This window comes from Opisthorchis viverrini (genome assembly GCF_000715545.1).
Source record: "Opisthorchis viverrini unplaced genomic scaffold opera_v5_1, whole genome shotgun sequence".
In the NCBI taxonomy this organism is placed as follows: Eukaryota; Metazoa; Platyhelminthes; class Trematoda; order Opisthorchiida; family Opisthorchiidae; genus Opisthorchis; species Opisthorchis viverrini.
In genome coordinates, this window is record NW_008751657.1 from 2,125,710 (window position 1) to 2,139,765 (window position 14,056).

Below are 14,056 nucleotides of genomic sequence, written 5' to 3' on the forward strand. Positions count from 1 at the left end.
TATATATATATATATATATATATTGCAACCCCCCACAACACAACTCAATACCGTGGAGCCAAAGAAATGTTTTGCAGATAAACTTAATGGCTTTGCATCAACCGGCGTTTTTGAAGGAAAGCGAGTAGATACGCGCAACCGTACAACACCGCAATCGAAGGCAAGTAGTGTAATTAAAAGTGAACGACCATCATGTATCTAAGCTTTCCCCCTATAACTGACTGCAACATGGTACAAATGAATCCACAGCTGCTTTGCACTTGGGGGCCTCCGAATCACAAGGGAGTGTTTGACTGAAAGTTTGCGCTGATTAGAAACAAATGATATTCAGCACGTAATTCAGAAATTTGCTCTATCACCTGTGCGGTGAGTGCCAACCCCAAACTAGTCGCTAAGATGGGCTTCCTCGAGACCCACTCGGCCGTCCTGAACATTTATACCACCTGCCAGAATCACAAAGTCTGTAATTTTTGCTGACCGGAGTGACCGTGACAAATTACGGTAGTCTCAGAGCAGCTGCGTGTGGGCATGTATGTTGACACAACGAATAAACACCGTTTACTACGCCAAGAAGTACTGACCTTGATTGAACCAGTCCATCTCCTAGCGAAAAGACGACAGTGTACTGCGATCCCATTTACTAGGCCCCCACTCAGTCTTGAGGTGAAGCATAACTCCCACACCTTCAATATCACGACCCATTGCATTAGGATTACCAGACACCCGACGAGTGAAGTGCGAGAGCCCTGGGTATGACCGATGTGGGATCTTGTATGGGGGTTTCGGAGATATATCACACGTCGATCAAAGGAGAGCAAGGTCTGGGCAAGAGCTATTCATTGTCAAATATAACAGAGTGCGGAAGTTGACAGAAGCCACGTGGAACAGATCCCTCGAATTTAACAATGGCTTATTTTGATTTGCTATACTTGGCACAAGCCTAGATGCGAAACAAAGGTAAAGTGGCGGGAGTGTTGGGAAGAGGGAGTGAATAGAGAGCTGTAATGGCGAATGATACTTGCCGGTTACCCAGATCAAAGGTTTGGCTGGGGCACCATTCATTGGACCTTAGACTCAAAAGTCTTGCCCAGAAAACAGTGAGAGAATGCGGTTTTTCCGAGGATCCTTCTTCTAACCTCTGACTTAAAAGTCCGAATCGTGAGATAGCGGTTGTAAGGGTTTTCTTGAGGCACCGCTCCCAGAACCAATGATTCTATAATCCGACCTTAGCTGTAAGGGTAACGGATTGACTTGAGGGAATAGGGAGTAGGACAGAGCTGTCTGAATTCTGATTCATCTGCGCGCATCAGGTACCTTCTGAGCAGTAACAAACTTCTTAGTTTTCAAATTATTTCGACCATACTGAGCAATGCGTCGGCTATCACGGTGAACTCTTGGGCAACCGAAGTGTTTGGTTTTTAGAGCTTACGTTTTCTAACCTATCCTTTCTCGGAGGAAGGCGGTATTAATGCTTCCACAGGTATGGACATACTGTCACCTAATGGAAATGCCTTCATACTTTAATCAAAGAAGACAGCACGATTTCACCTTCAGGCCACGTCGTAATACGATTTACCACAGTACGGAGACTCGCTGTTGTTCGAGAGGCTGCTCAGCATTGGCCTTCTTCGCAAGGCGAAACTTTTAGGAACTGAGTTCCAGCCAGTGTAACCCTCAGGGTTACTGCAGCACTGAAATGCGAGTTAACCAATGCTAATTGTTCGTGGCCGAACAGTCAAGTTTTCAGACTACTGACCGGGAGGTCACGGGTCTGAAACTCTGTAGTTTCGTGAGGCGCACCCTGGAAAATACTCCTCGAGTTTTCAACATAGACTGGTGTCACTTACAGAACGAAACCTCCATTGGAATTTCTCAAATCACTTCAAACTACCAACGATTGTTAGATTGTGTAGTCGGTAAGGAAGCCGACACAGACGTTGTGAAACAAAGCAGGGAAACACAAAGTACCTACCAGTTGGATCTGGTGTCCCAAAATAGTTTACGAAGTCCGCATGTAAACTTTTCGGAAAATGAGAGGGGCTGACAAAATGCAGTAGACTGTACAACTCCGTTAAATTATTCTGAACAGGAGTACCGGTCAGAATGAAGCGGAGCTTTCGGCATGCCTGTCAATGGAAAACCCAATAAGACCAAATAAGTTCTTCAGGGGAAAAAAGTGTTTGGTATAAAGCAGTGCTTCAAATACCTACTGCCGGTTTCGCTTTCTTGGAGCTCTTCAGGTAAGTGTAGCCCCCGAGACTAACATGACTCTCTCGTGTATCTCTTATTTAACAGAATATATCGCTCCAAGGCCGCCCCAAGATTTAGTTGGCAAGGCATTTGAGAAATCGACATATTTCCTTAGCATAACATTCTGATGACTGATTGATCGTTTAGCTGTAGCACCCTCTCGGTGCCTAGCTACTGTGCCACACGAAGAAGGCACGAGGGCTGGGATACTACCAGGTCGCCCAAGCCTAGACAGGGGAAGTCGAGAGGCAGAGGTCGGATTCGAACAACGGACCTTCCGGTCAGTAAATTCGCACTCCAACCACTTGGTCCAACTCACCCCCGCATAACATTCCACTTCCGACCAAATTCGGTTGATAGTATGAACGCGGGATTCAGATGAGTCACATCGATGTTATCTGCGGATGGGTGTATTCCGTCAAAAAGCAGTTCTTTCTATTAGGACGGTGGCCAAAAGGCTCCAAAAAGGCTAAGCGATCAGATAAGGGAACTAATATCGGTTTCAAACCAGTCGCCGCCGAGCAGGAAGAAGCAATTTGTAATTTTCAGTTAATCGTTTTTAGTAAAAGCGATAAATGGCTTGCTTGGCTGCGACGAAAGTTAGCATTGTTCATTACTTCGTGTTCCAGTATACTTCAACGAATGAGCCAGCCTCGCGGATATCTAGTGAGAATGTCGTGAAAAGTACTGGCAACCTTATATGGCAGAAAGCGTCCTTATCGTCACAACTTTCGTTCAAAGGGCACTACCGGACTTTCACAACAAAGTGCGAACTGTAGAATAGCGAAAAAGAGTGGAAAGTTGAATTGGACCTTAGAAATCGGGCCGCAACTTGAGCTCACTCACCAACCCAGCCGGGCCTTTTCAGCCGTTTGTTGTTGCGCATCCTATGGAGACCCACGTACCATACATTACTGAAAAGGTTCGAAACCTTAATTCAAGCAGGTAAGCTGCTGAATAGCTGTCAAGTCGTGCAACTCACAAGTCGCTTGGAACTCGTGTTTGAAGGTAACCGAATTCACATCGGTATTTTTAGTTGAAATGCACGTAAGGAAAAACGTCGGTTTCCGGTACTTAGTTCTTGGGTTACTAACTAAAAGAGCTGGCATAAATGAGGCACAAATGCAAAGACGTCGGTAGACCTATAATTAGCTAACCTCACGCCTGGATTTCTTGTGAAACTACACTAACTAAAGCCAACTAAGACAGGTTACGCGGACTTGGATCAAAACCTGAAAATCTGTATCTGGTCGGAAAATTAGACTGGGCCAGCAATCCTTAAAGTTCTGAGGGAGAACCGTTACAACACTAAAAAACCACGGCCCAATTAAACGAATGGAAGGCAGACCCACCTCGGATAGCACCTTATAAAGCAGGGAATCCGAATTTTTCAGTCGATGTCCCTCGTCCACAACGAGGATATCCCAAGATACCGTTTCTAAGAAGAGTTGATCATTTATGCAAAGCTGAAGGAAACCGTCTGATTTCACGCGAAATACCTTACCTCGTAAGTGGTCAAAAGAATCGGACAGGGTTTGGCCTTGAACGCAGAACGCTTCTCTTCACGAACAGTTTGGTCACCAGAATAAATGAGGAAGCCTATCGATGGGAAGAATCTGTTGCAACGTGGTTAATACCAGCACGAAAAACAGCTAGTTCTTACCTATTCAGTTCGTTGATCCAATTATCCATCACCGACAGCGGGCACACCAGCAAGATTGAACTATGAGGTTTACGACGAAAATAGGCCGAAAGAAATGCTATGACCTAGTTCATCATTCAGTTGAACTTCCTCAGAGCACTCACCTGACATGTTTTCCCCAGACCCATCTCATCGCACAATATAGCCCCACGGTTTTGAAGGGAACAGCTAGCCAACCAAGAAACACCAGAGAGTTGATAATCCCTAAGGGTAACATTGCGGATACCAAACTGGTGCAAATCTTCCGAAGTAATATCTGCTGCATTCACATCGATGGCACATGCAGAGTCAATGGCTTCTTGAAGTAGCATTATTCAACGGCAAGTAGGGTGGGTTTACAAGGAGCTGAAAACGAATATCAAACAAAAAGGCGATTTAGTTTAAATGAGTTCCATATGGAAGCATCTAGCCCATTATTCAGGTCTTTGGATAAGTCTATGAGACCCTATGTCAGTTGCACCTGAGTGTAGCAAGCTCTCCAAGAGCAGAAAATAAAGTATGGGCTGTGACTGTACACGAAAAACGCCCAAAATACTGGTGGGCTACCTGAGGGTGGGCATAAAAATGGACAGCACCGATACTAATCGCCTAGCTGTTTTTAAAAAGGAGTACGGAGAGCTAAAAGATGGACGCCTCAAACAGGCCCTCTAAGATGGAAAATTAGAAACGTCAGAGATTGCGCTGAGCGACAAACCGTAGCAGTTTTGTTTCTCAGACAAAAATTACCAGACTTGGGTAGCACACTCCAAGGGACCGTTAACAAAGACAATACATGCTGTCGTTTGACGTTCGTTCATTTCAACTGAACATTGATGTTAGTCTGTTCGGATCACAAAATCCTTCACGATGTTACAGTTAAGCAATGCAAGAAGAAAATGGCAGCAATAATCATCATCAGAGACAGCAATATCAGTGTTCACACTGATACTCCACTGCTGCAAAATAGCAGCAACCTCACAGCCGGGGCCGACAACGTATCATCTTTTGAAGCTTGAACTCAGGTACATGGGAATCGCCCAACACTACCCAGGAAAATGGAAAGATTCCAATGTACTCATTTTGATGAGAGTTCTGTGTCCTGGTTTGTGCAGACCTGAGTAGCTCTAGTCAGTTTTGATTCAGTTTATCATTTACAATCATGTAACAAGGATACGTTTGTTTCATCTGCTAAAGATATGGTCACCGAAAAATTGGCGAAAACAAATAGGGTCAATCACTGGAATTCATAACCAAATCAACTGGTTAATTTTGAACCAGTGTGGCTATCTCATGATGCCCGGGATAGCTCAGCGATTAGGGTGCGAAATTACTGACTGGAAGATCCATGGTTCAAAGCTGACCTCAACATCTCGACTGCTCCTGTCTAGGCTAAAGTAAACTGGCAGTGTCTCAGTACTTGTGCTTCCTTCGGTTGTCGTGGCAGCTATGCACTCAATTATTGTTACTGTTATTTTATCTCGCGAGGCGAGAAACTGCGCAGTGAAGGCGATAAATTTGATGGAGACATACCACTGACTGCGTAACTGAGCCATGTCTGTCATTGGTGAGTTGGCGCCACAGGTTGGCAAGCTATCCTGGCCCACCTGATCAGGAATTCGCTTGCCGTACAACCAGAGAGGATCGGGGATCTGAAGTGGGCATACGTAGGCGACAAATATAGCTATCGAGTTCGAAAAGACTAAGCGGTGCCTCTAACCAACAAGGCGCAGACCGCGTCAGGTCCATGTGACAGGTGATATGATGGGTTTCAGCCATGTTCAGAAGGATCAGCGATAGAATCAGTCACGACAGGAGTGCCCGCTCAAGTTGCTCACAAAATCATCCGATTATTCTGTTGTCTTGCGGTAACCTGTCGAACAAACCCGAGTAGTCAGTAGGTTGTCAAAAGCGGATTCGAAAAGGGAGTAGTAACTCTTGTTAATGAGCAACCCTCCGCTCTACGAAAGATCACGAGACCATCATGAAGCAAAAGCCCGGTAGGCAAAGGGTCTCCGGCCAGTTGAGAGGCATTGTTTCGGCCTCGTGCGTTTATAACTAGTTTGTGAAAGACGGGTGGGAATATAAACACCGATTTCATGATAATTATCACAGACAACTCTATCGCTTTCCTTGAAGATTTGTAGCAACAGTGAAGTGTCTCGGTCTCTCGGAACACGTTTAATTTTTCCACAAGGAAATGGCCTCTAAAGTGGCTCGAGAAGGCCCCAGCTTGGACCGTTTTATTCGAGGGCTTTTCTGTTCTTCAGTCGTTTCATATCCGGTTTACTTGGCTCTTTACAGTTGACTTTATATGATTTCGAGCTTGGACTCATGGAAAGGGTGTAAAGTGAACGTTAGTTTAGCAGTCACTTACGGTACACTGCCCACTGCTTTACCTAGTTACGGTTCAGGAACCATACATTTGTAACACGCAGCTGATGCTGTTCAATCCGGAATTTCTTCGACATGACGCATTTGAGGAAGGTTGCATGATGCTCCAATACCATCGATGACAAAGCTTTCCAAGATCACAAACATCCAAAGCTGATAGCATGTCTCATGTTATGCCCATTTGTGTGACGCCGTTTATGACTGCAGACAGTAGCCATTCGCCGGAGCATGATAAAGTCTTGGTGAGATTGGCTTCCATTGCATTTTCGAACTAAGAGATTATTTTTTCAGACGTTTAGTCTTTAATACGTAGTTGCACATACCTCGATTGGTTCATTGGCTTGTGTGGAGGTCCTTAATGGGATCGGTCGGTCGTTTACGTGGACATACTCGCTGTCTGAGGGGGGAAAACTGTTACGGCATCTCTGGTGGCTTAGTGGTGTCAGGTTAATGTGCTGTGAAGAACACTTCTCACTTGGCCTGTAGGTGGAGTATGAACCTGGTTCGTAGTGTAGCTTGCACTTTCTGCGTTTCCAGCATCAGCAGCACTGTAATTGATGGGGACCACTGTGTGCACGTCAGAATACCACCTATCCGGGATGCTGTGCACCGTTGTTTGAGAACCACACCAGTGCGTCTTTATAGAGTGATGAGAAAGGATACCACTAAGAACGAGCTGATCTACAAAGACTAAGATTATGGGTCTGTCAATACTTTCAAAGAGTTCTCTCAATTTTCAATGGGTTGATCTGCGCGTGGACGCCCTGGCAGTATCCCAGCCCTCGTACAACCATGACATTCACAACTAACAATACTCACACTCCACATCAGCCGGATCGCCTTACTTGCTGCATACAGCAGGGCGGATAAGCGAAAATAGGCTACTGCTGACGCCTCCCTTCTTTATCTTTCACATACTTTTTCTCCCCCCTCTTTCCATCCCATTAATAACTGTCTCTTTGTAGGTCCCTCACTTAGGTCCGATGAGTCCATTCGTCATGCATCGGTTTTGCGTGCAGCATCTCTTCGTCACATGGTGCCGACATCCTCAGGTATCTCCAAATCAGTCTTCAAGCCTCGACACTAAGTCTATCTGGCCACGTTCAATGTCTGCACTCTGAAGCAAGCAGGACAACAAACTGCTCTTGTACTCACACTGGACTCGCTTGGTATTGATGTGTGGTGTGTCTTAGAAACGAGAATTCGAGATGCAAGCACAGTGATTGAACTCACTGCCCCGTCAGTCTCCACTCCCTTCCGGCTGCGCACCTCTGGTGATCCAGAGGTGGCTGCGGCGGGATGTGCAGGGGTTGGTATTGTGCTAAGTCACCGGGCGGAAGTATCCCTACTTGACTGGATACCTGTTGATAGTCGCCTCTGTGCGGTTCGTCTGGCAACGTCTGTGAAGAAGTCTCACAAGCGGCAAGTTGATAGATGTCTGTTTATCGTGTCTGCCTATGCCCCAACTGATTGTAGCTCTGACACCGTCAAAGATGGGTTTTACGACGCCCTGAATGCTCTGCTGTGGCGAGCTAAAAGCTCAGACAAGGCGGGGGTTGCCGGAGATATGAATGCACAGGCAGCCTTAGTGCATGAGACTCAATAAGGAGGTCGACATGGACTGGACTCGGTACGTACGGACAATGGGGAACGATTGCTTCAGCCTTGTGCTGATCTCAGGCTGTTTTTATGCAGTATTAACTTCCGAAACAGCCGAAGTCGCCTGGCCACATGGCGACCTCCAACGGCAGGCCGGCCACAAACTCAAATCGACCACACTGCCATCAGTTACCGACGGCGCGAATCAATAACTGACTACCGGTAGTTTTGGAGCAGATTTGTGGACTCTGACCACGCACTAGTCCGGAGTCGCTTTTCCCTACGTTGTCCTGGACCACGTAGGGTGCGAACAAATAGCTTAGCAACTGAGAGGCTGGCGGATCCGGATGTTAGATGAATTTACCAGAATCGTCCTCTGGATTCTTTCAAACGCTCAACCATCAGATGTAAACGCATACTGGGACGAAATTTCCACCTCTTTGCATAATGCTGAGAATTTTGCCTGTGGCACGGCACCATCAGACGCACCCAGGCATCGGATATCAGACCGAACGGCGGCACTGCCTAAATCTCGGAGAAATATCCCAGCCGGTACCGAACATAACCCGGTGCGAAGAGTTATCAGACGTCAAGTGAAAGTGAACGTGCGAGCTGACCGTGGAGTATGGTGGACACAGAAAGCCAAAGGAATGGAAGAGGCCCAGAAAGACGGTAATGCCCGAAGATTATTTCAGTTGGTCCGTGCGACCAGTCTCAGGGAACTACCTGTGAGCGAAACCATCAAGGATCGAAAGGGATTGACCACCTCAAATAAAGAAGAACGCCTCGACCGGTGGGCTGAATACTTCGAACAACAACTGTCGTGGCCACCAGCTGGCATTCATCTAGAGCCCACAGGTGAAGTAGTACCTTGGACGGTGAACGTGGAACCACCTACGGCCTCGGAGGTTTACGACTGCATATGTTCTCTCAAGCGCTACCGAGCTCCTGGTCCGGATGACCTTCCACCCGCACTGTTCAAAGACGGGGGTGAAGTCCTCAGTCAGTGCTTGTCCGATCTATTTGCTTGCATTTGGGAACAGGAGTCTGTCCCAGACAACTGTTTTCAAAAAAAGATGAGCGTAGTGAGTGTGGTAACCACAGGGGGGTAAGTTTGACTGTTGGCGTCAATTGTGCTTCATCGCCTTACGGTGATTCGCGAGATACTGACTCAAGAGCAGCAAGCAGGATTCTGGAACGGTAGGGGCTACGTTGACCAAAGCTACACACACGCCATACGTATAGGCGACCGACAATTCTAGTATTCCTGGATTTCCGAGGCGCGTTCGACTCGGTTGATCGGCCTGTTCTTCTTGACAAGCCTGCCCACCAAGAATGCTCCAGACGTTTGTGAACATAATAAGCTCTTTGTATTCCCAGACTTCTGGACGTGTGAGAGTGTATGGAGAGCTATCCAAAAGCTTCCCTACATAGAGTGGTGTCTGTCAGGAGGCCCACTCTCCCCATTCCTGTTTAACTTTGTGATAGATGAGATAATGAGATGAATGTTGAAAGGTCTCCAAAACCCTGATGTCCAAATAGCTCGTGAAGAAAACCTCGTCGACCTGGAGTATGCAGACGACACCGTTCTCATCTTTGAAGAGGAGGAGAAGGCGCAGGTGTTTTTGGATTAAACGACCAGTCATCCCGTCCTTCGGTATGCACTTCGCACCTACAAAGTGTAAGGTCGTGCTCGTGGACGTGCAGTCACGAAACACGCCACTTACAATCCAGGGAGATATACTGGAAGTTGCGGAGCGTTTTAAGTATGTTGGAAGTTGTATTAGTTCTGATTGTAGTGTGACAGGTGAGATGAATGCACGAATCTGCAAGTCTCCGGCCGCGCTTGCTAATTTGAGACACTTAGGGCGTCAGAATGGTTTATCCCTAAATCTCAAGGGACGTGTGTATCAAGCTACAGTACGGGCTGTTTTGTTGTATGGCTGTGAGACTCGAGCAGTGGAACTGAGACGTCTTCAGGTGTTCGGCAGTCGTCTTCTCAGGTCTTCAGGTCTTTGACTACCTATGTCTTGGAACCACGGCTGGAATCGACGAACTCTTAATGAGGCTTTCAGGAAACGGGGTCCCTGGTGAACTAGAACGTACTCCACTCAAGAAATGAAACAAGCACTGCAAGCTAAGTGTAGTGAAAGTTACGCTTTACTGCTATTTCCATTAATTCACTTTCACTTGTCATTTCAGCCTATACTGTGCTTATATGTTGAATAAAGCCTATCCTTAGGCGAAGTCTTCTCATTCTACTCAACGGATCAATAATCGATTAACTAAGTCATCGACTCCCACTACAATTTATTCAACATATTATTTCTCATCCATGGAACGCTTTGCTCAACCAGCCAGATTTGACGCGGATCCATACGCTCCTGATGCAACCGACCAATGGACTCACTGGTATCGTACATTCTCCCATTTTTTATCTTGTATTGAGACGCATAATCCGGACAAACTGGAACTTTTGATCAATTATCTTTCTCCTTCTGTCTATAAATCCGTTTCTGAGTGCACCACTTTCAAAGAAGCTGTCGATACTCTTTGTTCAATCTATGCCCCCACCAAAAGCGAAATTTTCGCTCGACACGTTCTTCACACATGCAAACAAGACAATGAGCAAACACTCGATCAGTATGTGCAAAAGTTACGGACGTTAGCTGTTGATTGTAATTATCAAAGTGTGATAGGCGATGTACGTCGTGACGAAGCTATCAGGGACGCATTTATATCGGGCATTCAGTCTACTCAAATCCGCCAGAGGTTGTTGGAGCACCATACGTTGACGCTACGTGAAACCGTAGAAAAATCTAAAGCATTAGAATCGGCATACAAACAGGCATTGTCGTATCAAGTACCCATCTCATCCAACCCTTGCAACGCTGCTCCACAAAGTGGCTTAATTCAAGATACAGCCCAGTCAGAAGATACAATCCTGGTTTCTGCGGTAACTAATAAATGTTTCTTTTGTGGCTATAGCCGACATCCGCGAACAGCCTGTCCCGCCAGAGATGCCATATGCAAGCTGTGTGGTAAAAAGGGTCACTTTCAGTCAGTTTGTCGTTCCAAACAGAAAATCAAGCCACAGACGGCGACTACTCAATCTTTGTTGTCGGCGCTTACTGTTGCGTCTGCTCCCGTATGCCTACAACGAGCGATTAGCCATGTTCATGTTAACGGTGTCCGTCTCCAAGCCCTAGTCGATACTGGTAGTTCTGAGAGTTATATCTCAGCATCAGTCGTCAATAAGTATAGCTGGCGAGTACTTGAATCAAGAAGCAAAATCTCTATGGCTAACACATCTTTTGTGAGTGATACCCTTGGACATTGTCTGGTGCACCTACAGCTAAAAGACTTCGATTACAAAAATGTCAGGCTATCCGTTCTGCCGCATCTATGTGCTGATGTGTTGCTCGGTCACGACTTCCTCAACCTGCACGAGGGATTAGAAATACCATTCGGCGGTTCCCGACCACCTGTTTCCCTTTGCAATTTGACAGCTGCTAAGGTTCCTGAACCGACTTTGTTCCAGAATCTATCACCAATGTGTAAACCTGTCGCGACAAAAACCAGACGTCAGTCTTTTCCTGATCAACTTTTTATTCGCAAGGAAATAAATACCCTGTTGCGTGATGGAGTTATAGAGCCATCAACGTCACCATGGCGCGCTCAAGTCTTGGTCACAACCAACGAGCGTCACAAGAAACGAATGGTGGTTGATTATAGTCAAACAATTAACCGTTATACGTATCTGGACGCGTATCCACTCCCACGCATCGATGAAATGATAGAAAAGATCGCTTGTTATGAATTATACAGCACACTCGACCTACGCAGTGCCTATCATCAAATTCCTATCCGCGCCGACGAACGTAAATATACTGCTTTCGAGGCTGATGGCAATTTGTACCAATTTTGTCGGATACCCTTCGGTGTGACGAACGGCGTTGCTTGTTTCCAACGCACAATTAATGAAATCATTGCCAAAGAGAAACTGGCTGACACTTTTGCATATATAGACAATGTCACTATATGTGGTAAGTCTATGGAAGAACATGATGCTAATTTAGCCAAGTTCAAAGAAGTGGCGCGGCGTTTCGGACTCATTTTCAATGAAGCAAAGAGTACAATCTGTACAAGAACTGTACGGTTGTTAGGTTATGAAGTATCTAAAGGTACTATCAAACCAGACCCCGATAGATTGCAACCACTCCGCAATCTTCCGCTACCCAGTAACCAAAAATCCCAACAGCGAGCGATCGGGTTGTTTTCATACTATTCGCACTGGATATCACATTTTTCTGATAAAATTTATCCACTCGTGCACAACCAAATATTTCCTCTACCTGAATCGGTGAAAACGGCGTTTCACGTACTGAAATCGGAACTGGCTAACGCCCTGGTTGTTTCTATCGACTACACACAACCGTTGGTAGTCGAGACAGATGCGTCTGATGTGGCAATCGCAGCCACCCTAAATCAAAACGGAAGACCAGTGGCCTTTTTCTCCAGAACACTGTCTCCATCTGAGCAACGCCATTCCGCTGTTGAAGAGGAGGCATATGCAGTAGTTGAATCTACAGGAAAATGGTGGCATTACCTCATTGGTAATCACTTCAAGTTGATAACGGGTCAACGATCTGTTGCCTTTATGTATGAACCAACCATAAAGGTAAAGTTAAAGATGATAAGGTACTAAGGTGGCGCATCGAACTTTCTCCCTTCAGTTATGATGTCGTTTATCGTTCGGGCAAAGAGAATCAAGCTGCCGACGCACTATCCCGCCAGTTTTGTAGCTCCGTGTCTAATTCTTCCGAACTGCTGACCATACATACCCGGTTATGCCACCCGGAGTCCGAAGAATGTTTCACTTTGTCAGATCGAAAAATCTCCCATATGCGTTGAACGAAGTTAGGGCCGTTGGCGCACAGTGCAGGGAATGTGCTCAAATAAAACCTCGGTTTCATCGTCATTTACAGGGAAAACTAATAAAGGCTACCCGGCCGTTTGAACGCCTGAACATCGACTTTAAAGGACCTTTACCTTCGGTTACTCGTAACAAATATCTGCTAACGATCATAGATGAGTATTCGCGATTCCCATTTGCTTTCGCTTGTCCGGATATGAAAGCATCGACACTCATCAGTTGTTTATGTCAACTGTTTTCAATATTCGGTATGCCAGCCTATATCCACTCGGACTGAGGCCCTTCATTCATGTCCGTCGAACTCAAAGAATTTCTGCATAGCAGGCATATAGCTACCAGCAGAACCACTCCCTATAACCCCCAGGGCAACGGACAAGTGGAACGGCTAAACGGAACGCTTTGGAAAGCTATCACACTGGGTCTAACATCTCGTAATCTCGACGTTGGACATTGGGAACATATGCTCATCGATGCTCTGCATGCCATTCGGTCGTTACTCTGTACGGCTACTAATTCAACGCCACATGAGAGAATGTTTGTTCACGAGCGTCGATCATCGTACGGACCATCTCTGCCTAGCTGGCTAACATCACCAGGTCCTGTCCTTGTGAAGTCGTTTGACCGCACATCAAAATATGACCCAATTGTGGAAGAAGCGACGTTACTAGAATGCAATCCTGAGTATGCCCATATTCGGCTCAAAGACGGTAGGGACCAAACAGTTTCTATCCGTCAACTCGCACCCGCAGGTGGCGATAGGGGATCAGAAAATGTTCAGCTCGAGTCTCAAATGTTATCGGATGATAACAACAGTGAAGGAAATGCTGGAATATTACCGGATATTCGAAGTAGACCAAAAACGAGCATATTAGAAAATGCTCAGAATCTTCTGATGCAACAGCAACGCACTCGTCCCTACAATTTAAGTAGCCGCGAAGTCTAGATCAGGTGTTGCAAACTTTCTTGCGTTCACGAAAAAACATTATTTCAGTGTTCCATTCAGACCCTCAAAATACTAAAAATTACTTTAACCATTTTCAATTGTTCATCCACACTACGTTCATTTTCTGTTACCAACAACACATTTCTGTTAGGTTCAACTGACATTTTGCCTGCCGGAGTGAATGTACTGAAAGTTACGCTTTACTGCTATTTCCATTAATTCACTTTCACTTGTCATTTCAACCTATACTGTGCTT

The 14,056-nt window shown here is 45.9% G+C and overlaps 1 protein-coding gene across 1 annotated transcript in view; it reads right to left on the reverse strand.

The window, feature by feature from the left end:
- T265_00031 (hypothetical protein) overlaps nt 1-4,263 on the reverse strand; it is a gene marked incomplete at both ends in the record, with an annotated part of 46,260 nt that extends 41,997 nt beyond the window's left edge. The window contains 6 exons of the mRNA XM_009163688.1: nt 1,973-2,126; nt 2,354-2,524; nt 3,603-3,716; nt 3,755-3,866; nt 3,914-4,017; nt 4,057-4,263. Of these exons, the coding sequence (XP_009161952.1) occupies nt 1,973-2,126; nt 2,354-2,524; nt 3,603-3,716; nt 3,755-3,866; nt 3,914-4,017; nt 4,057-4,263 (862 nt within the window). The remainder of the gene's footprint in view (nt 1-1,972; nt 2,127-2,353; nt 2,525-3,602; nt 3,717-3,754; nt 3,867-3,913; nt 4,018-4,056) is intronic.
- Between the last annotated feature and the right edge of the window lie 9,793 nt (nt 4,264-14,056).